The sequence below is a fragment of the Carassius auratus genome, unplaced genomic scaffold (genome assembly GCF_003368295.1).
Source record: "Carassius auratus strain Wakin unplaced genomic scaffold, ASM336829v1 scaf_tig00011242, whole genome shotgun sequence".
NCBI lineage: Eukaryota > Metazoa > Chordata > Actinopteri > Cypriniformes > Cyprinidae > Carassius > Carassius auratus.
In genome coordinates, this window is record NW_020524184.1 from 155,046 (window position 1) to 177,051 (window position 22,006).

Here is a 22,006-nt window from a genome sequence, read left to right on the forward strand (position 1 = left end):
ATTTGGTCATATGTTTAAGATGTCTTCAACTATCACTGTGGTTGTGCTTTATAAGGTAGGATCTCAAGCTTGATTTCATAGTCTGTGTAATGTCTTATTGAAACACACACAAAAAAGTCATAAAAGTTTTCTTTTTATTGGTATCAACAAGGCCAAAAAAATACAAAACTCTCTAAGGCTTAAAGGTTTTAATACAAAAAAGGAGGGGGGTTAAAAACCGGAGTTTTAACATATCAATATCAATATCACTCAGACTTTGTTCAGATTTGTTGAACCGAGGCAGTGGATGATCACTGAGCTGAATGCCCCACTTCTTTGTTTGACTCCTCCTCCACATCATCATAATCTGTTATTAAATACAAAATATTAAATCAGGTCAAATGTTGTTATTGGATGAATATTTTAAAAGTCTTAGCTTGAAAATATTAACTAAATTAAAATAAAGATGTTAATATAATGAGAACAAAAGGGTTTTAATAACTTACCCAACAGGTTTCTCACATCTTCACTGACACTCATCACATCATCATACTCCTCCTGAACTCTCTCTGATCAAGAATGACAGAAAAACATGTCACATCAGTTTATAAAACAAGTCATCTCATTTGAAGGATCATTTTTCCATTCAGTGACTTATTACACAGAACACACATCTGAGGCCTAGTCCACAATACACTGGTATTTTTATAAACAGGATTTTTCCTCCATTAAAAAAAAAAAATAAAATAAAAACTTGTCCACATGAAATTGGAAATTCACACTATGAATGAAGTGCTGTCAAGAGCATGACAAAGTTGCCAAACCATCAAGTGGCGATATAAAAGACAATAAAGCCTTAATGGCCAATCAGAAGCCTGAAAAAAGTGTGCACTGCGACATCACAAGTTAAAAGTTGCTACACAACAACACTGCAATCAGAGTTTATGAAAATCTTCACCCTGGTAGGAGTTTTGAAAATACCCATGTTCCTGTGGACAGGGCCTGATAACTTACATGTTTCCTGTGTGTTTTCTGTCCTTGTCTGTTGTGTGCCTTGTTGGTCTTTATTGTTAACCTCATTAGTTGCCATAGCCACTCATGTGACCACACCCATCTGTTTGTTGCTATAGTAACTCATTAGTCTCTTTTTTTTAGTGTATCCACCTTATTTTTCCTGTAAGAGTGTATGCTTTTGTAAATTTTATGTCTGGCTTCCGATCTCATCTGGTTCCAGCTATTTTTAGCTGTACAAAACAGCCCTTTTTGATGTTTGATATTGCAAACTGATGTGTCTTGAATGTATAATCTTAATTATTAACACACTGGTTTGTAATGCAAAATATTTTACGGTTTACTGCACATTGTTATTTTTCTCGTTATTTCCCTACAGCAGCTAATGAACCAGAAGTCTCACATTCACAGAAAATGGCTTCTGTGTTGAAAAATAAGATAAAAATGGATAAATGGTCCTTGTGTTTTTTTAGCTGTTGAATGTATTGCTGCTTGTTTTGCCTGTGTTTCTCTTCCGTGTGTTACTTCTATTAAACAAACTCCTGCAGTTAGATCTGATCTCAGCCAGCTTTCTCCAGCACATCACAATACTCATGTAAATATGTGAAGGGTGATTAAAAATGTAGTTCTGTGCATCTCACCTGTTAAACCTCGAGAGCTTGGTCTATTACTGATGACATCATCATAATTCTCTGGGGTGTTCACTACAAATGCAAATATGAGTCAATTTAAGTGTAAACCAAAAACCCATTAAGTATTTAAGTAAATTAAGTAATTTAAAATATTATCTGTAATGATCTTGATTGTAGAGTGATTTTTTTTTTTTTTTAACTGATCAAGTAAAACACCTTTTTTGATATCAGAGTTGTGTCCGCTCGTCATGACATCATCATAGCTCTCAGGTGTGTCTTCTACAAATTCACACATTCATCACAGACACACACATTCATTACATTCAGAACAAATTTGAAATATCAGTTTTAAATATACTGTAATATTTTGATTTGAAAATATATAATATACTACTGTAGAATAAGAGAGTGACACCTGTCTCACGATCTGGTTTCAGTCCATCAGTGATGACATCATCATAGTATCCCGGTGTGATTTCCTTCATCATCTCTTCTGCATCAACACACAATATGTTTGGATACAAAAACCAAAATATGTTGTTGCTGCATATCATAAAACTGAAAATGTATTACATGTCATCTTATAATGAATCATGTGATCAATTTAAAAGGTCACTGACCTTTTAGGCCACTGCCATTGGTGACATCATCGTAATATGCAGTATTGAACTCTTTTGCTAAAAAAGGAGAGCAGACTGTTAATATACACGTAAACAGCAGTAAACAATATACAAGTAAACATTTGAATAGTATTGAGTCATTTATCAAATATAATATGGAATTATTACAGTAATTAATTATAAAAGTTTTTTTTTTCATGTGGAATGAATATGTGCTTCAGCTCTCTAACCTGAGAGAAGCTCATCAGCATCTTCATACCCAGAATGCAGTTCTTCAGAGATAAGACTCCCTGTTAAAGGAGAACAGAACAGTCAGAAACATGTTCTTAATTACAAACAGACTGAATCCACATTTCCTTTCGATTATAAAACACTGTCTTAGTGACAACATGACAAATTACTTTATTACTTAACACAATTACTTTATTATTTAATGCATTCAATAAATAAATCCCATGGTGTTTAGGCCTATTAGCAAAAACATGACCTCATTTCTTACTGCCTTCCAGAAATATACACAGGAAGAGACAAACACACACACACACACACACACACACACACACCTGCATCTACTGTACATGTACAAACATATAAGTCCCTGCTTATGACCCTCTAAAAATACACACAAGAAGAGGCACTGACTGGCACACTCACACAAACACTCTCTCTGTCTCTCTCTCACATACTCTCTCTCTCTCACACACACACATAAACATGCACCTGCAGCTCTGTGGTTTTCTGTCAGGAATTCTGTGGTTTGAAGCAGGAGGTTTAACAGGACTAATAATAGATGAACATCAACTGTCTGAAAGACTCTTATTAATGATATTAAATGAGATTGATGGCTCATGTCTCACCCCTCTGAGTGAAGTGATTGTGTCTGTGCTGAATCTCCTCATAAACAGCTTCAGACATCGTCCTGTGTCTCCTCTTAGAGAGAGCTGTGAGCGTACAGACAAACCTGCATCAGTTCACAACACATGACTGATCACACACTGAATAAGACACAATATGACAGTCTCTGGATCTCTCCTACCTCTCCTCATCACTCTGTTCTGCTGAATCAGTATAAGCAGTGGCACTAAGAGCAGTAAGAGCACAACTCCCAGAACAATCACAAGCACTGGGAGAGACACTGGTGGAGGAGTTTGTGGAGGAGAGACTGATGTTGAGCGCACTGAAGGAGAAACTGATGATGTTGTGGCAGGAGTAGTGGACACTGACACATCTGATAAGCCTGTCAAAACATAATAATATTAATGCAAATGACTGATTAATTACTCAACTATTATTTGCATTAAAAATATCAAACAATCTTGTTGTGACCTTCACAGTTGAGTGTAACAAGCTTCTGGTGGGAGCAGTCAGTGTGGTTATTCAGGGAGAGAGGACAGTCCCACAGGTGAATCTCATTCCCTCTGCACTCGACTTTGTTCATCCACACAACACCTTCACCAGCACCAAAGACTGAATTCCCATCAGCCCTCAGTGCTGCTCCACAACCCAGCTGCCTGCAGACCACCTGAGCATCGCTGATGTCCCACTGATCATCACAGACTGAGCCCCACACAGCGTTATGATACACCTCCAGCCTCCCAGAGCACCGGCCGTCGTCTTCACTCAGTCTGAGAGGAACATGATCTAAAACACACACATCAGCACTGACCAGCTTCAGCACATTTACAACCAAAAAACACTCAATCAAGATGGCTCTAAATGTATGATGTAACTGACCTGAACACTGTTTCTGGTGAGGAGATGGTGAGATTGAACATGTCAGAAGACTACGATGAGACTCCTGATTCTTATCCTCTGAGTTTAAAACATGAAGAGAACTGAACATTAGCACACAAGGGACAGAACATCATTCAGTGAAACATATCAGTGTGAAAACATAATTTAAGCTTCAAAAATCAATTTATGCTCTTTTCATCAGGTAAGTTTAGCTTTTCTTAAACTTCAGTTTACTCAAGACATATAAACATTGTGTTTAAAGAAACATGAATACTGAGACCATTTAAATCATTTAAATATCATCTCACTTGAGCAGGTGATTTTGGCCACTTCATCTTCATCACAGTTATTCTGTCCCCAGGGTGAAGATGGACACTGCCACAGATATGAATCATGTGGTCGACATGTAACTTTATCCAGCCAGTTAGGAGCTGTTTTCACTCTTGCTGGAGAATCAGACAAAACACCAGATCTTCCACAGTTCAGCTCTTGACAGATCAGACTCGCTGTGTCTCTGTCCATCTGGTTCCAGCACACATTACCCCAGGATCCATTGTAGAAAACCTCCAGATTCCCTTCACAGCCCTCAGTTAACCTGATCTCTTTAAACTCTAGATGAAAATGAACAGAAAATATAATTTTAAAATTCCAAAATTGAAAAACCTAGGCATTACGGATATGTGAAAGCAGAGTGACATGTGGCCAAGTATGGTGACACATACTCCGGATTAGTGCTCTGCTTTTATCCCATCCAAAGGGCACACACAGCAGTGAACACATGCCCAGAGCAGTGGACAGCTATAGATCCAGCGCCCGGGGAGCAACTAGGGGTAAAGTGCTGTGCTCAAGGGCACTTCAGCCATGGGTATTAAAGGGGGTAGAGAGTGCTGTTCATTCACTCCCTCCCACCTACAACTATGGCCAGCACCGGGACTTAAACCGATGACCTTCTGGTAACTAGTCCGGCTCTCTAACCATTAGGCCACAGCTGCCTCACAAACACAAGAAGGTTGTGTTGACAGTTTACCTGAGCACACGACTCCTACATCCTTCTTGTGTTGACAGTCATGTTTTCCCCAGCCTGGAGAAGAGCAGCTCCACAGGGACGTCTCATTCCCCTCACACTCCACCTCATCCAGCCATATGTGTCCAGAACCAGGACCAAACCAGGCTGGTACCGGCTGGTTACTGAGGGCCACTCCACACTGCAGCTGTCTGCACACCACATGAGCATCTTTAATATCCCAGGAGTCATCACACACTGTCCCCCATGAGCCGTTGTGAAAAACCTCCAGCCTCCCTGCACAGTCTCCCCCAGAACCCACCAGCCTGATGGACCTGCGACCTGATATTCAGAGACAGAAAAACACATTATTGATCACAAACAACTGCAGAATCTGTCCAGATGTTGTTCTTCTCACCGATGCAGGTGATTGACAGCTGTTGTGTGGAGCGGCAGTTGAGAGTTTGTGGAGATCTGCAGTTCCCCAGATGAGCTTCACTCCCAGAGCACTGGAAGCCCGTCACACACTCATGACTGTGTTCAGGACTGGATGAAGAGGAGCCGGAGAAGTTCAGCACAGAGCCACAGCCCAGCTGTCTGCAGACCACAGAGGATTCAGAGAGACTCCAGGAGTCCAGCAGAACTCTTCTCCAGACCTGATGGATGAAAACTTCCACCTCCCCCTCACACTGTCTCTCTCCAGACAACCGCACCAGACCGTCATGAAGAGCCAGAGAGGAATCTGAGTGAAAGATCTGACATTTTACTAAAATATTGCAAATGTGTTAAAGACCACAGAGGAACACTTACATAATAAATTTGTTTTATATCAGTATTACATTTATATAAGTAAATTCAAAACTTAAATGACACAAGCATTAATCTTCAATCTGAAATGTATAGAGAATATATACAGCATTTTGTATAAGATTAAGTCTTCCAGTAGCATAATGTCAGTAAATGTTACAGTAATATGGACTCACTAGAGCAGATGACTCCAACATCTCGTCTATGAGAACATTCAGCTCGACTCCATGAAGAGATGGAACATTCTGAGAGTTTTGTTTCATTCCCGTCACAATCAAACACATCAGCCCAGATTTCAATACTTCCCTCTCCAAACCAGTCTGATCCCACAACAGACACAGCAATCCCACAATTCAGCTGTCTACAGAGGACACTGGCAGCTCTCATATCCCAGCATGCATCACACACTGTGCCCCATTCATTGAGGAACTGACGTTCAACTCGACCAGAACAGATGTCAGGACCATTGACCAGTCTGAGATCATTGTGACCTACAGGAAATTAAAACATATTTAAAACAAGACATAACAGGATAGTTTAGAGGGCAGGACTAACTGTTTATTTTTTTTGCTTTTGTTGTATTACCATTCATAATGCATAACATGCTCATTAGAAATGTTGAACAATTGGATTTTAGTATGTTTAGCGATTAAAATGTTGTATTCGATTTATTAACTGACAGGATAAACATTGACATTTTACCAGAACATATCAGTCCCACATTGTTGTCTTGAGAGCACTCTATGTATTTTAAAGTTGGACACAATCGTATGAGTGGATGATTTCCTCTACACTGAATCTCTTGTGACCACATCTGAGCGTCTCCTTTGCCAAAAGCAGCTGCTCCCAGGACCTGTACAGGAGCCCCACAGTCCAGCTCTCTACACACAACCTCTGCATCCTGCTGGTCAAAGGCAGCGTCACACACTGCGTACCATGTGTTCCCATAAAGCACCTCTAACCTCCCGGAGCACAGGTGAGGTCCATCAGCAAGTCTTGTAAATCGTCCATAGTTTATGGTTTCTACATATTTGCATAATACATAAAACCAATTAAATTAGAGTCATGGTGAGTGAAGCTGTCTTACTGTGAATGTTACAAACAAACAACAACTGTGAGTGATTAAGTCTATCCTTCGATTGAATATTGTAAACAAAAACCTGGGTCATTTCAGCATCACAGTTTTACAATTAACCCAATTAATTGTTTATAACTAGCTCAGAAACAAACTGTATAAAATTATTGTATATTGCATATGTTGTGTTAAGAGAAGAAAGGTCGATAAGTGATTAAACAATGAGCTGCATGAAATCACTTACCTGAGCATCTGACTCCAGCATCATACTCATGATCGGCACAGAAGCTATAATGTTCACCCCATCCACTTGATCTACAGTCCTTCAGTGTAGACTCTGATCCTTTACACCGCACTTCATCCATCCAGATTTTTCCTGATCCAGGTCCAAAGTAAGAATATCTTGGTGCTTGTAAAGCCTCTCCACAGCTCATCTCTCTACACACCACTGCAGCATCAGTCATATCCCAGCTATCATCACACACTGTTCCCCACTGACCATCATGAAGAACCTCCACTCGACCAGCACAGCGACTGTCACCATTCACCAGCCTCACATTCACACTGTCTGTCCATGAGGGATACATCATAAAATAAGCATACAACAACAAAATATTAACCATATAGAAGTTATAAGAATGACATGTAATTGCATAATCACATGTAAATCAATACAATACAGAATGTTAAAAATATATATTGAATTTCATCTGTCGCTGAGTGTACTTACTAGCAGTGATGAGTGTAATCAGTGAAGACAATAAAATAAGTGTCAGACAGTTTTCCATCCCTTTGTATGCATCCCCCCCCCCCCACACACACACACAAAGACCACAGATATGCTTAAAAATGTATTAAAAGAATATGGAAAGAGATGTATCTTATCTTTTCTTTTTTCCTTTAGCTATCTCTTAATTCTGAGTGTATACTTACCGGCTGTAATGAGTGATACAAATGAAGATACAAAAATATATGCCAGATAGCTCTCCATTTCACTATACTCTCAGACAGTTCAGAACACAGCACAAGTTTCTCCTCTGCTCCCTCAAACACACTGAAGAAACTGGCTCCTGTCAGCCCCCTAAAGAGAGAGAGAGACTCACAGCTGCCAATGACACTCACTGTTACCTTATTAGACACAACAGAGGAAATCATCAAACACAATCAGGGACAAATCAGAAAGCTGCATTTTTATTTTCTCCATATATATCAATAAAGTGTGAGCGCTGATGAGCGGGACTCCTCCTCCAGCGTGAGAGACACTTCACTGAGGACAGACTCGTGTCAGTCAGAAGTCAGTGTGGAGATAAAGTCACACTAAACTTAAAGCAGATTGATACAGAAACACTGCAGCTTATATTCAGCATCAAAACCTGAACCTGAACACAGCAGACACAAGCACTGATGACTGAATTCTGTAAGTTTGAATACTTCAAACACTTACACAAACTTACTAGAACCAATTTCTCATGGCTAATTTTAATGAATGTACCATTTTAATCATACCATTTTAAAAGTTTCTGGATAAATTATGCGTAATATTTTTGTAAGTGGTTTTTACAAATTTTGTTATTTTATTATAAAATATGATTACACCATAGTGTAAACTATATTTTGCTGAATATATTCTGAGCTGTTTGTAATAAATGAAATAACTACTTTCATTAAGTAGGCTATAACTTGGAGAATAATGAAATAAAAGCAGTAATCATGTGTGTTTAATGCTGCAATTATGTATTTTTTCCAGAAGATGGCAGCAAACGTTTTTTATTGTGAAGAGGCGCAGACAAGATTCTTGTCAGTCAACTTCTCACTAGTTAAAGTACTGTACAAGCAGCCTGTCTTATATGTAATGCCATTTTATAATTAAATTAAAAATGATAATAAAAAAATATATACATGCAAAGAAAAAGAAAGAATTAAAAATATTTCCTTATGTAAAATTGTATTTTCCCTACATTTATTTATTTTTCATTTATTTATTTCCAGATTTATAAATTATATGTATTTATGTAAAATGTAATTTTTTTTGAAAATGTATTCATGTTGACATAAATATATATATATATATATATATATATATATATATATATATATATATATATATATATATATATATATATATATATATATATAAAAAGTGGAAATTAATGTATAAATAAATGTTTAAAAAAATTGGGGGGAAAAGTTGAATTATTCATACAAGGAATATAGAAAATTTTATATTTTGCTGTTTTAAATTATGCTGTAGATTTTTTTTCTTAAGTATTTTTTTTCTTTTTCTTTATAGATTTATGCATTTGATCAGTTTTCAGATCAGGAGAGAACAGGAGGAAACGAGGAAGCATCATTATTGAAAAGCACCTTATATGAAGCAGTTATCTGATAACAACAATGTGTTCAGTCACTCAGATTTTGTTTTGGAATATCAGTTTATAGTATTCAGGGAAGAATATTAAATAGTATTAAAGAATATTAAATAGTCCATCTCTTTGAAAACAATAATAGCTCACTGTCTCAGTGATTTCAGTTTGTTCCTCAGCTCTGAATACACTATGGTTGGTTATATTTGTTGCAAAAGTGTAATTAACAAGATTCTATTTTTGGACATTGTTATATCTATTCCTTTTTCAATTTGTTATTAGAATAATATTCAATCTGATATTAATTGGCCACATGTGCGGTCACTCCCTCAAAAAAATTTCCTAATGAATAAAGTTAAAGAAATATCTTACAAAATAATTCACAGATTTAACCATTAAGCATTGCTTACAAAAATGTTAAAATACCATTGACACATCCTGCTGTTTTTGTGAATATTTGACAGAAACTAGAAGTCATTTGTTAAGGGATTGTCCCATGATGTCCCGTAGAGTTCAACTCCAACTCTAATCAAACACAGCTGAACCTGTGTTTCTGTGTTTCTAATCTAATATATTTTATAGAAAAAGATGATATAATAACAGAACAGCACAGTCATCATCTCACACTGTGAACATCACAATGAACCTCCACTAAGCAGAGAAACTACTGCTACTTAGCAACTTCACTTTTATTGTACAAGAACAAATAGTGTTTTAAGTCAATATATTTATAGGTAAATTAGGCTCTCCTCATCTTGAAAATAAAATTTCATGTTTTTAAAGTCTGAACACAGTCATTGTTACATGTCTGAATAGGTTATAATGTGTGTATTGTATTTTCTAACTGAGCAACATCTGTGTAAGATTCTTCAAGACTGAGCTACAGTTTCCATCGAGTCCACTAACGTGTTAGTGTAAGTAATTATTAACCAACATTTAAATCATTAACTGCTTCAAAATGCATACTGTTAACAAAATCATTATTGAAAAAATTGCAGTTAACCTACTGTAATAATGAAAACAACTACATAAGCATAAGTAGTAATGCCATTTTTTATAAGCAGGGGAAATTCCCAATATTATACAAACATTTACAGGTTTAAGATGTTTGCATTGTAAGAATGTACAGTGAGACTTCAAATATAAAAATGCTGACTATAGTTAGGTGACATTTTCTAATTAAATTTACACGATTTCCTAATTACTTAGTATATAATATGTGGGAATTCTAGCAAAGCAATATGGCAGAGTTGTGAAGTGTCACTTTTATGAAGTGTCAAAAAAAAATTGTCAAAAATTTCAATTGTGTATTTCAACACAAAATTTAACGAAACACTGGTGTAACAAAACAACTGAAACTTATAAGACCACTAAAACCTGAAAAGCTTTGAGGATTTGAGGCTGTGTGTGGTTTGAATTATTCAGTTTCTTCTTGTTTTCCTGGTTCCTCCTCCACATCATCATAGTCTAATATTGGAAAACAAGAGCAAATTTATGTACCAATACATTCATTAAAATGCATTACATAAATATTAATATCAGCAGTGAATTTAAATGAGATTTCATGATAAGAGAAATTGATCATATAAAGTGATTATAAAGGCTAAACAAAGGCGTTAATAAGATACCACACATGTCGCTATAGAAAGTAGACTATATCAGGGGTGTTTAATCTTGCTCCTGGAGGGCCACAGTCCTAACCACAATCAAACACACCTGAATCATTTGATCAAGGTCTTCAGGGTTAGAAACTTCCAGATAGGTGTTTTGGGACAAAATGGAGCTAAACACTGCTGGGCACGGGCCCGCAGGAGCAGGTTTGGTCATCACTGGACTACATACTTTATATGGCATGAAAATGTGAAGAGAAATAAGTGGGAAAAAATTTTTAAATCCCACACCTGGTTTATCACTGGACGACTGTCATACAATGACAACATCATCACAGTTTTCTGGTAAATCATCTACAACAAAAACAATAAGAAATTAACTGCATACATCAATTAAAATACATAAATATTAAAATATGCATTATACCTTAAAAAGGTCTATAAACAAACAGTTTTACTGTTCAGATGCCCGAAATCTTAAAGAAAGACAACCACTCCACAGCTGTCCATGTTGTCCATGCAAACGAGAACATGCTTGTGATGGACCTAAGTGTAGAAACACTTAAGAGACAGGTGAACTGCTCCGATCACCAGGCAGATCCAGGCAGGTCATCAGTTATTCTCTGTGTCTATCCAACCACTGAATGCTGCCTGAGCAATGCACAAGGCTGCTGTTGTTGTAAAAGGCTGTGCCCCTCCAGCACAGGCATTTGCGAGTCACCAAGATGTTGAGCTCAGGTGTGGATCCTGTGCAGGAACGTATACTTTTTATCATAGTTGAAGTGAAGTGAAGTGACATTTAGCCAAGTATGGTGACCCATACTCAGAATGTGTGCTCTGCATTTAACCCATCCGAAGTGCCCACACACAGAACAGTGAAAACACACACACACTGTGAACACACACCCGGAGCAGTGGGCAGCCATTTATGCTGCGGTGCCCGGGGAGCAGTTGGGGGTTCAATGCCTTGCTCAAGGGCACCTCAGTCGTGGTATTGAGGGTGGAGAGAGCACTGTACATGCACTCACCCCACCTACAATTCCTGCCAGTCCGACTCTCTAACCATTAGGCCACGACTTCCCAAGTAGTTACATGTGAAGCAGTCCCAGCCTGCCAGATTATGATACAGTCTGTAAACACTGGGGCATTTTGAAGCCTGCACAGACTGTTTTATTGCTCAAAAGTATGTGGAAAGATGCCATGTGCAATGAAACAGACCCTGTGAAAGACAGACACAGGCCTGCAGAATGGACCTTTCCACCACATAAATTCATAGACAAACCTTTCTCTGAATTAACATACATTTCTATCTACTATTCACTTCAGAAATATGAAATCATGCATCCTTGCCTATATACTGTATTTACAATTGAATGAATGTTTAATTATAACTTAACCATGATCGCACAAATGCCATGCTTATCTATGAGCTCTAAATTAGGTTTCCTATTTGATAATTCTCATTACACTTGGCTAATTCTGCCACATTATCAGAATCTTCTCTTGATCACCCAATCCAGTTTCAAATGCAAAATACAATGCTAGAGACAAAGGATCGTAAAATATCCCTCCAAAGGTACCATTCCTCATCTCCTCACACTATAAAGATCACGATCACCAGATCAGGCCAGTTATTTTAGATACTGAGAAGATAAGGAAGCTGAGAAGTCTTCTAAGGACCCCTAAGTTTGTGCCAGGCTGTGGCCTTGTCTTTCCATTCAGCAAAGATCCTCAGATTTCAGCTGGTTCTCTCTCATCAAGACAACATCAAGAATAACTGGAGCCTCAACAAACTGCATCAGGACAGTTTTAATCAAATGGGCAAAACATGCAAGTATCAAATTTAGTCTCATTGTTTGATCCATTAATAATCCCCACCCCTTATAAAGAAGGGAGTGTTACAACTAAGAAACTGACGGTTTGCTCAAGGCTGTTGATCTGCTGAATCTCAAACAGTAATATAACTTATTGCATTCCTGTACTCTGCAGCTCCCTTTCCATTGCTTACATTTAGCTTGAGTCTGATTTCTTTATTTTTGTTCCACAGTCTGTACTCTTATCCTTTTAAGCATCTCTGAAAAGCTTGTTGTCTAGAGTAATCCAAACATAATCTCACTTGTCACTGATGATAAAAATCCAGCATTAATAAAAAGCAATGTCACTGTGCCCTGCAGGTATCGCAGCATTACCAAACAGTTTTTCTGTAAGGCGGATGGTGTGGTGGTCATCTGTGACATCACAATGGAGGACAGTTTCAGATCAGTCCACCCCTGGCTGACCAGCATACAGGAGGTTGTAGGCGACCCTATACCTGTCATGATCCTTGGCAACAAATCAGACAAGGAGAATGAGAGAGAAGTGTAGACAAAGGAGGCTGAACAGAGGTGTGGACGTATCTTATGATGTCCATCACACAGATATATTATAGTAAATTATTAATAATATCTAATATGCTCTGTCTTTATCTAACATCACCTCGTTCAACACAGTAAGCACAGATTAATAGTATTTGCTATATATGACAGGAAGCAAACTTAAATTTTTTATGAGTGCAGTGCTTATGCTGGAGCTAATGTGATACATCTGGCCAGGTAAGAACTCAAAAACACACAACTGCAACATGTTGTTAAAGACTGACATATTTTGTTAAGCTGTGATGTTTGTAACACTTCAGCCACGGCTGCAACCCACAAAAAAAGTCTATAACTGAGACAGCTACAGTAACCGACATAATCTTCAAAGTGCAATCAAAAATGTGACTTTGCCGATTGTGTGAACCTTATGTAGTTTATTTACTTTGAAATGCCCAGTAAATGTGCCTGCTGGCAGCCAAGTTGAGATCACATGATCAGCCCAATGCTGCTAAGTTTATCTCATTATCTCCACTATAATCAGACACTTTCAGCTGTTGAATAAATTAGATATGAGATTACTGCACAAGCAAAACATATTTAGTTGTATATATATATATATATATATATATATATATATATATATATATATATATATATATATATATATATATATACACACACATACATACATACATACATATATACATATTCAACTTTTATATGTATTAAGTATTTATTATTATTATTATTATTATCATCATCATCATTATCTTAAAAGTGTTTTAATGAACATTGATATGTAAATACAACTTGTTTATTTTTTATTTTATTGTTGTTGTTTTATTTATTTTAATTCATGCTTTAAGGGTCCTGAGGGAGCAGGAAGACAGAGTATGGGTAAATACCAAAGATATTAATTTGACTTCATATCAAATACATGTGTATATGTGTCCAGCAGATGGCAGCAAAGCACTTATTATAAAGAGCAGCAGACAAGAGTCTTGTCCTTGTGTCGCCAGAAGAGAAAAAATGTTCATTTATTTAATTCACACATTTTGGCTACAAATTTAATTTAAATCAGTGGGTTACACAAGTTTGTATAATTCAATGTTGTAAACTTATTGCATGCAAGAAAGAAAAGTGATAGGCCTATGAGCAATGAGGGACATGTGCCCTGTTAGAGCTTTATATCTAGCAGCACCTCTTATGTTATTGTTACTGTTACCCCCTTAAGGCTCAGATGAGGTTTCTGTCCTCCTGTCAGGTTTGGGGTGGATATCAAAATCAGAGAAAAATAGGTGTGGGTTGGCAGATGGATAATTTATTTCATGTAGCGACTTTCAGATGATGTTTGAGCATCTCTACTCACAACTCTTCACAGTCATTTAGGACTCTTCTAACTCATTTAAAACTATGTTTATGAGGTCACTCATCAAAATGTTCATAAAGGAAACTGATTGGGACAGGAAACTTTCCAGTTCATTTACAAAAACAAAGCTCAGCAATTGCAGATACAGAAATACTAGTGCAGATAACAAATTACTTCATGCTTTGAGTTCATGTTAGTAAGCCTATTAAATCAACTGTAGGCTACATTTTTAAAGATTAAAGGTATTATTATTCAAAAGAATATTTTAGCAATGCTTGTCAAGAACACATTAGTTTACATATATTAATGCATATAGTATATTTGTAGGGTATTAAAAAAGACAAAATATATAAAAAGTTCATCATACAGAAAAAGTTTGCAGCTGCGCTTGTATGTGTTAATACTGAAATACCGATCTATTCCTTTGGTGACAGTAAAGGACTGAGATGGTAAACTTGATGACCACTTAATTGTTAAATGAATAATAGAACTGAATTAATGGAGTTCACTTAGCAAAACTGTAACAAGATATTAACATCTAAATAAAATAAGAAAAAAAGAGTGCTCGATGAAGAGGATACTTACCTACAACAGGGGCGATTCTAGGATTTTTTCAACTGGGGGGGCACAAGAGGGGCCACGATTAATACAGAGGGGCCAATCTTGTGTTGTTTGAACTGTATATCCAAATCATTTCAAGAGTTCAGTAACCTTTAAAATCAGTAATAAACAGTGATACCCTATTATATTTTAAAAGCAGTTATTCACTGCTCTAAATAAAAAAAAAATCAAATACAATTTGTATTAACTTTTCACTTTACAAAAGTGAAAGAAAAACTGTAATAAATAAAATAATCCAATGTATGAATAGTGTACAACTCACAAATAATAATAATATTATTTATTTATAATAGCCTTATATAATATATATATATAATAGTCTTATTTATATAAATGCAGAATAACATTAATAATTCATAGAAAAAAATACACAATTAATTAATTAATATAACTAATATAAATTTAATATAATTTCATAATATGTTTTTGTTTATTATCCACATCCCATTCAATTTGCATAGCAGCAGTTGCAGTAAATTTGCATTGATGAATAAACAAAATCTACTTATGTCAAGGCTAATTAATCTTGAGCATATTGATTTAAAAATATCATATATCCATACTTTGTTAGAAAGCTACTTGTTCAAAAAGGTAGCTTTAGTTTAACATGTAAAATATGTGGATCCTAAAAAACTGTTTAGAATAGCTTAATTAGTCCAGTGTTATTTTAGTATTAATTATTTATTTTGCTATTTAATCATGCATTAAATAATTATGTATGATTTTTTTTGAGAATGTTTCTGGGTGTCATCAATAACTTCTGTGAAGGGAGGGAGAGAGAGCTTTCCAGGGTGCAGACAGCAACCGCGGAGCACCATGGTGATTTAGAACGCCAACTGAATTTATTAGAAATCTACAGACGCAAATAGACTAAAGGTGTAGAAAAATAAAGACCTATATGTGTATTTTGGACTTTTTTTTCACCACAAGTCTGAAAAAAGACATGTTACTGAAGACAAACAGCCCCAAATCTCAAAATTGACCAGTAAAAAAAACAATGTTTTTGCATGTGTCTCACCCATATAGACTTAAAAAAAAAAGTCTCGAGTGTGGAGCGTTAGATAAACATTCAAGATTTGTTTCGTCACCTTGAGTGAAAAAAGTCGCTAATCGACTGCATGATTAAATAATGACTTTATTAGAATTGTTATTATAGTTTTTTAAAACCATTGCTTTAAATTGCGTTGTTGCCTATATCGGCTTGTTCGGCCGAAAAATAAGTAAATCGTAACGCAGTAAACCCCTTTTACATTCAGCATCAGAGGAGCATAGTAAATATAATGATTAGCATCTTGGTCTGCTCTAGGAGATAACATCGTCATCGAACCTGGTCTGTCTAACACCGAAAGACGTTAACGTTAGTACCAAACACTTCTTGCACTGCAACAACTCGCTAATCGAAAAACATAAGCTATTTAAAATAGGTGCTTTTTTCGTTGGAAAACAGCAGCTCGCTATTCCTGGTCCTCGTTGAGAAGCATCGCGACTCAATCATGAGTTATTTACTAAACTGAAAGATTATAATTTGAATTTGTGAGTGACAGACAAGTAGAAATGTGGGGGCACACTGGGGGGCTAATCAGTTTTCATGAGGGGCCAGTGCCCCCATGGCCCCTCCCCTGGCTACGCCAGTGACCTACAATCAACCGAAACGAACCTGCAGCTCAACACTATTTCGGTCAGCAGTGAGAAGATGTAATGTTGTGTGCAGCTTTGTATGACTCGGTACTGCAGGCAAGGACAATCCGACCTAACGAATATTAAAAGAATCATAAATTAGCAGGACATAGCCATGTTTTCATGAATGACTGAAGCATTTGTGTAGATGAAATTACTGTGACGTCACACAACAGGCAGCTGTAGGCCTACTTGTTTTATATTGATGAAGAAAACATGAGCCGCATTGGGTTCTAATGATCTGTTAAGCATTAAGTCATAATATGTTGTACAAGTTATTATGAAGTGATTCATATGGATTATAGTGAAGATGTGTTTTGTATGTGTATGTAACGTCTTAGCTTGTTGAGCTACACATAAATCAACACTTATACAGTCTGATAAATGATGCATATAAAAGTAAAATGCCCAGCAGACAAGCAATATGCATATTTATTTACTGGTTAAAAACACACTTTATAACATATTAACAATGTAAATAACAATAACTATTAATTTAATTATTATTTTAACTAAGTTAGATTTATCCACTTACAAATCTCTAGTGCTTACTGCAGTGATGCTGAAGACTGTTAAATCACTCACGCTCATTTGGTCATATGTTTAAGATGTCTTCAACTATCACTGTGGTTATTGTGCTTTATAAGGTAGGATCTCAAGCTTGATTTCATAGTTTGTGTAATGTCTTATTATAATATTCATTAGAAGTCTAAAAAGTTTTCTTTTTATTTATATCAACAAGGCCAAAAAAATATATATACAAAACTCTCAAAGGCTTAAAAGTTTTAATACAAAAAGGGATGGGGTGGGGAGGGGGGTATAAAAACCTGAGTTTTAACATATCAATAACAATATCACTCAAACTTTGTTCAGATTTGTTGAACCGAGGCAGTGGATGATCACTGAGCTGAATGGCCCCCGTCTTTGTTTGACTCCTCCTCCACATCATCATAATCTGTTATTAAATACAAAATATTAAATCAGGCCAAATGTTTTTATTGGATGAATATTTTAAAAGTCTTAACATGAAAACATTGACTAAATTAAAATAAAGATGTTAATATAATGAGAAAAAAGGGTTATAATAACTTACCCAACAGGTTTCTCACATCTTCACTGACATTCATCACATCATCATACTCCTCCTGAACTCTCTCTGATCAAGAATGACAGAAAAACATGTCACATCAGTTTATAAAACAATTCTCATTTGAAGGATTATTTTTCCCTTGAGTGACTTTATTACACAGAACACACATCTCAGGCCCTAGTCCACAATACACTGGTATTTTTATAAACAGGAGTTTTCCTCCATTTAAAAAACTTGTCCACATGAAAATGTAATTTAAATTATGCATTTAGCAGACTTACATTGCATTCAGGCTAACAATTTTCCCCTTACATGTGTTCCCTGGGATTTAAACCCCCCCAACCTTGCACAACCTAACACAATGCTCTACCACTTGAGCTACAGGAACACATGATGCAAATAAACACTATGAATGAAGTGCTGTCAAGAGCATGTGAAAGTTGCCAAACCATCAAGTGGTGATATAAAAGACAATAAAGCCTTGTTGGCCAATCAGAAGCCTGATAAAAGTGTCCACTGTGACATCACAAGCTAAAAGTTTCTACACAACAACACTGCAGTCAGAGTTTCTGAAAGTTTTCACCCTGGAAGGAGTTTTTTAAAAAGGTTCACTTTCAGTGACCTGATACTGTGTTTGTGTGTACGAACGACCAAACCACACAAAAACAGCTATAGTTTTGAAAATACCCATGTTCCTGTGGACAGGGCCTGATACTTGTTACATGTTTCCTGTGTGTTTTCTGTCCTTGTCTGCTGTGTGCCTGGTTTGTCTTTATTGTTAACCTCATTAGTTCCCAAAGCCACTCATTTGACCACACCCATCTGCTTGTTGCTATAGTAACTCATTAGTCTCTTGTTCTCAATCGAATCCACCTTATTATTTCTGTAGGAGTGTGTTCTTTTGTAAAATTTATGTGTCTGGCTTCCAGTCTCATCTGGTTCTAGCTATTTTTAGCTGTACAAAACAGCTTGTTTTGCTGCTTGATATTACAAACTGATGTGTCTTACCTTATTATTTGAATGCATATGAATACATAATCTTAATTATTAACACACTGGTTTGTAGTGCATAAAATGTTACTGTTTCCTGCACATTGTTATTTTTCTCGTTATTTCCCTACAGCAGCTAATGAACCAGAAGTCTCACATTCACAGAAAATGACTTACTTCTGTGTTGAACAATAAGGTGGATAAATGTCCCTTGTGTTTCCCTTGGTGCTTGTTTTGCCTGTGTTTTGCATCTGTGTGTTTTTTGTTTCCCGGTTTTCCATTTTTTTTCCTCTCGATTACTTCTATTAAACTGCAGTTAGATCTGATCTCAGACAGCTTTGTCCAGCACATCACAATACTCATGTAAATATGTGAAGGGTGATTAAAAAATTTAGTTCTGTGCATCTCACCTGTTAAACCTCGAGACCTCGGTCTATTAATGATGACATCATCATAATTCTCTGGGGTCTTCACTACACATGCAAATATGAGTCAATTTAAGGGTAAACCAAAAACTCAAATTAAGGCAGGAATGAAAAATATTATCTTTAATATTATATTATGAGTGATATTAATAAAAAATATATATATTTATATACCTTTTTTGATATCAGAGTTGTGTCCACTCGTCATGACATCATCATAACTCTCAGGCGTGTCTTCTACAAATTCACACATTTATTACATTCAGAACAAATTTGAAATATCTATCTTACATATATTATAATATTTTGATTTAAAAGTATATTATATGCTGCTGTAGAATAAGAGAGTGACACCTGTCTCACGATCTGGTTTCAGTCCATCAGTGATGACATCATCATAGTATCCCGGTGTGATTTCCTTCATCATCTCATCTGCTTCAACACACAATATGTTTGGATACAAAAGCCAAAATATGTTGTTGCTGCAGATCGTAAGACTGAAAATGTATTATATGTCATCTGATAATGAATCATGTGATCAATTTAAAAGGTCACTGACCTTTTAGGTCACTGCCATTGGTGACATCATCATAATATGCAGTATTGAACTCTTTTGCTAATAAAGGAGAACAGACCATTAATATACAAGTAAACAGCAGGATTTGAATAGTATTGAGTCATTTATCAAATATAATATGGAATTACTAGTTACAGTTGTTCATTATAAAATTATTATTCTTTTTTTTTTCTTTCTTTTTTTTTACATTTTGTGGAATGATTATGTGCTTCAGCTCTCTAACCTGAGAGAAGCTCATCAGCATCTTCATACCCAGAATGCAGTTCTTCAGAGATAAGACTCCCTGTTAAAGAAGAGCAGAACAGAAACATGTTCTTTATTACAAACAGACTGAATCCTCATTTCCTTTCGATTATAAAACACTGTGTTAGTGACAACACAACAAATGACTTTATTATTTAACGTAATAAAGAAAAAAATCCTATGGTGTTTAGGCCCATTAGCAAACATATGAGCCCATTTCTTACTTCCAGAAATATACACAGGAAGAGACAAACACACACACACACACCTGCATCTACTGTACATGTACAAACATATAAGTCCCTGCTTATGACCCTCTAAAAATATACACAGGAAGAGAAGCTGACTGACACAAACACACAAACACACACACACACACACACTCCCTCCCTCTCTCTCTCTCTCTCTCTCTCTCTCTCTCTCTCTCTCTCTCTCTCTGTCTGTCTATCACACACACACACACACACAAAAACTTGCACCTGCAGCTCTGTGGTTTTCTGTCAGGAATTCTGTGGTTTGAAGCAGGAGGTTTAACAGGACTAATAATAGATGAACATCTACTGCCTGACAGACTCTTATTAATGGTATTAAATGAGATTGATGGCTCATGTCTCACCCCTCTGAGTGAAGTGACTGTGTCTGTGCTGAATCTCCTCATAAACGGCCTCAGACATCGTCCTGTGTCTCCTCTTAGAGAGAGCTGTGAGTGTAGACAGACAAACCTGCATCAGTTCACAACACATGACTGATCACACACTGAATAAGACACAATATGACAGTCTCTGGATCTCTCCTACCTCTCCTCATCACTCTGTTCTGCTGAATCAGTATAAGCAGTGGCACTAAGAGCAGTAAGAGCACAACTCCCAGAACAATCACAAGCACTGGGAGAGACACTGATGGAGGAATTTGTGGAGGAGAGACTGATGTTGAGCGAACTGAAGGAGAAACTGATGATGTTGTGGCAGGAGTAGTGGACACTGACACATTTGGCAAAACAGACACAAATACATTCAAATTATGAATACATAAAATTATCTAAAATTGAACATTATTCCTCAGTGTTTGTTGTGACCTGCACAAGTGAGTCCAGCGTGCTCTTTGCGGAAGCAGTCAGTGTTGTTTTTCAGGGAAAGAGGACAGTCCCACAGGTGAATCTCATTCCCTCTGCACTCGACTCTATTCAGCCACACAACACCTTCACCAGCACCAAAGACTGAATACCCATCAGCCCTCAGTGCTGCTCCACAACCCAGCTGCCTGCAGACCACCTGAGCATCGCTGATGTCCCAGTGATCATCACAGACTGAGCCCCACACAGCGTTATGATACACCTCCAGCCTCCCAGAGCACCGGCCGTCCCCTCCACTCAGTCTGAGAGGAACATGATCTAAAACACACACATCAGCACTGACCAGCTTCAGCACAACATTTACAACAAAGTTTAAAGTCGTTATAATAATAATACAATTATAATAAACTTACTTGAACACTGTCTCTTGTATGGAGATGGTGAGGTAGAACATGTCAGAAAACTCTGAGGTGACTCACTAATTTGATCCTCTGAGATTAAAACATTAAATTTTAATAAATCACTAAATAGAATAAAATAATTAAAAGACAAAAACTTATCATATTTAAACAAACAAAACATGACAATTTCAAACCAACTTAAATCATTTAAATATCATCTCACTTGAGCAGGTAATTTTGGCCACTTCATCCTTACTATTACAGTTATTCTGTCCCCAGGGTGAAGATGGACACTGCCACAGATATGAATCATGTGGTCGACACTTCACTTTATCCAGCCAGTTAGGAGCTGA

General features: G+C 36.5%; 3 protein-coding genes and 1 long non-coding RNA gene across 5 annotated transcripts in view; all 4 read right to left on the reverse strand.

Moving 5' to 3' along the window:
• Positions 1 to 277: 277 nt before the first annotated feature.
• On the reverse strand, positions 278 to 1,078 carry LOC113073020 (uncharacterized). Of its 2 annotated transcripts, none has more exons than XR_003280434.1 (3): positions 994 to 1,078; positions 486 to 548; positions 278 to 346 (listed from the first exon to the last, which is right to left on the reverse strand). It is a non-coding gene; the product is annotated as an uncharacterized LOC113073020 (long non-coding RNA). The 2 variants fall into 2 exon arrangements; XR_003280435.1 differs by lacking the exon at positions 994 to 1,078 and adding an exon at positions 961 to 986 and having other exon boundaries at positions 323 to 346.
• A 2,095-nt stretch (positions 1,079 to 3,173) lies between these two features.
• Positions 3,174 to 5,304, reverse strand: LOC113073026 (antigen WC1.1-like; the record flags this gene model as incomplete). The annotated part of the gene is made up of 5 exons (XM_026245899.1): positions 3,174 to 3,203; positions 3,828 to 3,883; positions 3,977 to 4,054; positions 4,285 to 4,587; positions 5,004 to 5,304. Coding segments are annotated over 5 exons (768 nt in total), but the record flags the coding sequence as incomplete, so codon positions are not given.
• A 560-nt stretch (positions 5,305 to 5,864) lies between these two features.
• On the reverse strand, positions 5,865 to 7,978 carry LOC113073027 (soluble scavenger receptor cysteine-rich domain-containing protein SSC5D-like). Its single transcript, XM_026245900.1, has 5 exons — positions 7,795 to 7,978; positions 7,106 to 7,429; positions 6,489 to 6,809; positions 6,134 to 6,277; positions 5,865 to 5,869 (listed from the first exon to the last, which is right to left on the reverse strand). The coding sequence occupies exons 1-5, from the start codon at positions 7,850 to 7,852 to the stop codon at positions 5,865 to 5,867; spliced, it is 852 nt and encodes a 283-aa protein (XP_026101685.1). The 5' UTR covers positions 7,853 to 7,978.
• Positions 7,979 to 17,605: 9,627 nt separating this feature from the next.
• Positions 17,606 to 22,006, reverse strand: part of LOC113073005 (uncharacterized) — a 78,372-nt gene continuing 73,971 nt past the window's right edge. Inside the window, exons 6-10 of the mRNA XM_026245886.1 lie at positions 19,715 to 19,792; positions 19,535 to 19,597; positions 19,346 to 19,408; positions 17,949 to 18,011; positions 17,606 to 17,810 (exon numbers count right to left, since the gene is read on the reverse strand). Of these exons, the coding sequence (XP_026101671.1) occupies positions 17,755 to 17,810; positions 17,949 to 18,011; positions 19,346 to 19,408; positions 19,535 to 19,597; positions 19,715 to 19,792 (323 nt within the window). The 3' untranslated portion in view covers positions 17,606 to 17,754. The remainder of the gene's footprint in view (positions 17,811 to 17,948; positions 18,012 to 19,345; positions 19,409 to 19,534; positions 19,598 to 19,714; positions 19,793 to 22,006) is intronic.

What these genes read in the sequence shown, in the direction of transcription:
- LOC113073027 (XM_026245900.1), bottom strand. Translation starts at nt 7,852, where the DNA reads ATGGAGAGCTATCTGGCATATATTTTTGTATCTTCATTTGTATCACTC. An exon ending in TGTATCACTCATTACAGCCG is followed by an intron (nt 7,430 to 7,794) that starts GTAAGTATACAC and finishes CCTCATGGACAG; the next exon opens with ACAGTGTGAATGTGAGGCTG. An exon ending in TGCTGGAGTCAGATGCTCAG is followed by an intron (nt 6,810 to 7,105) that starts GTAAGTGATTTC and finishes GCAAATATGTAG; the next exon opens with AAACCATAAACTATGGACGA.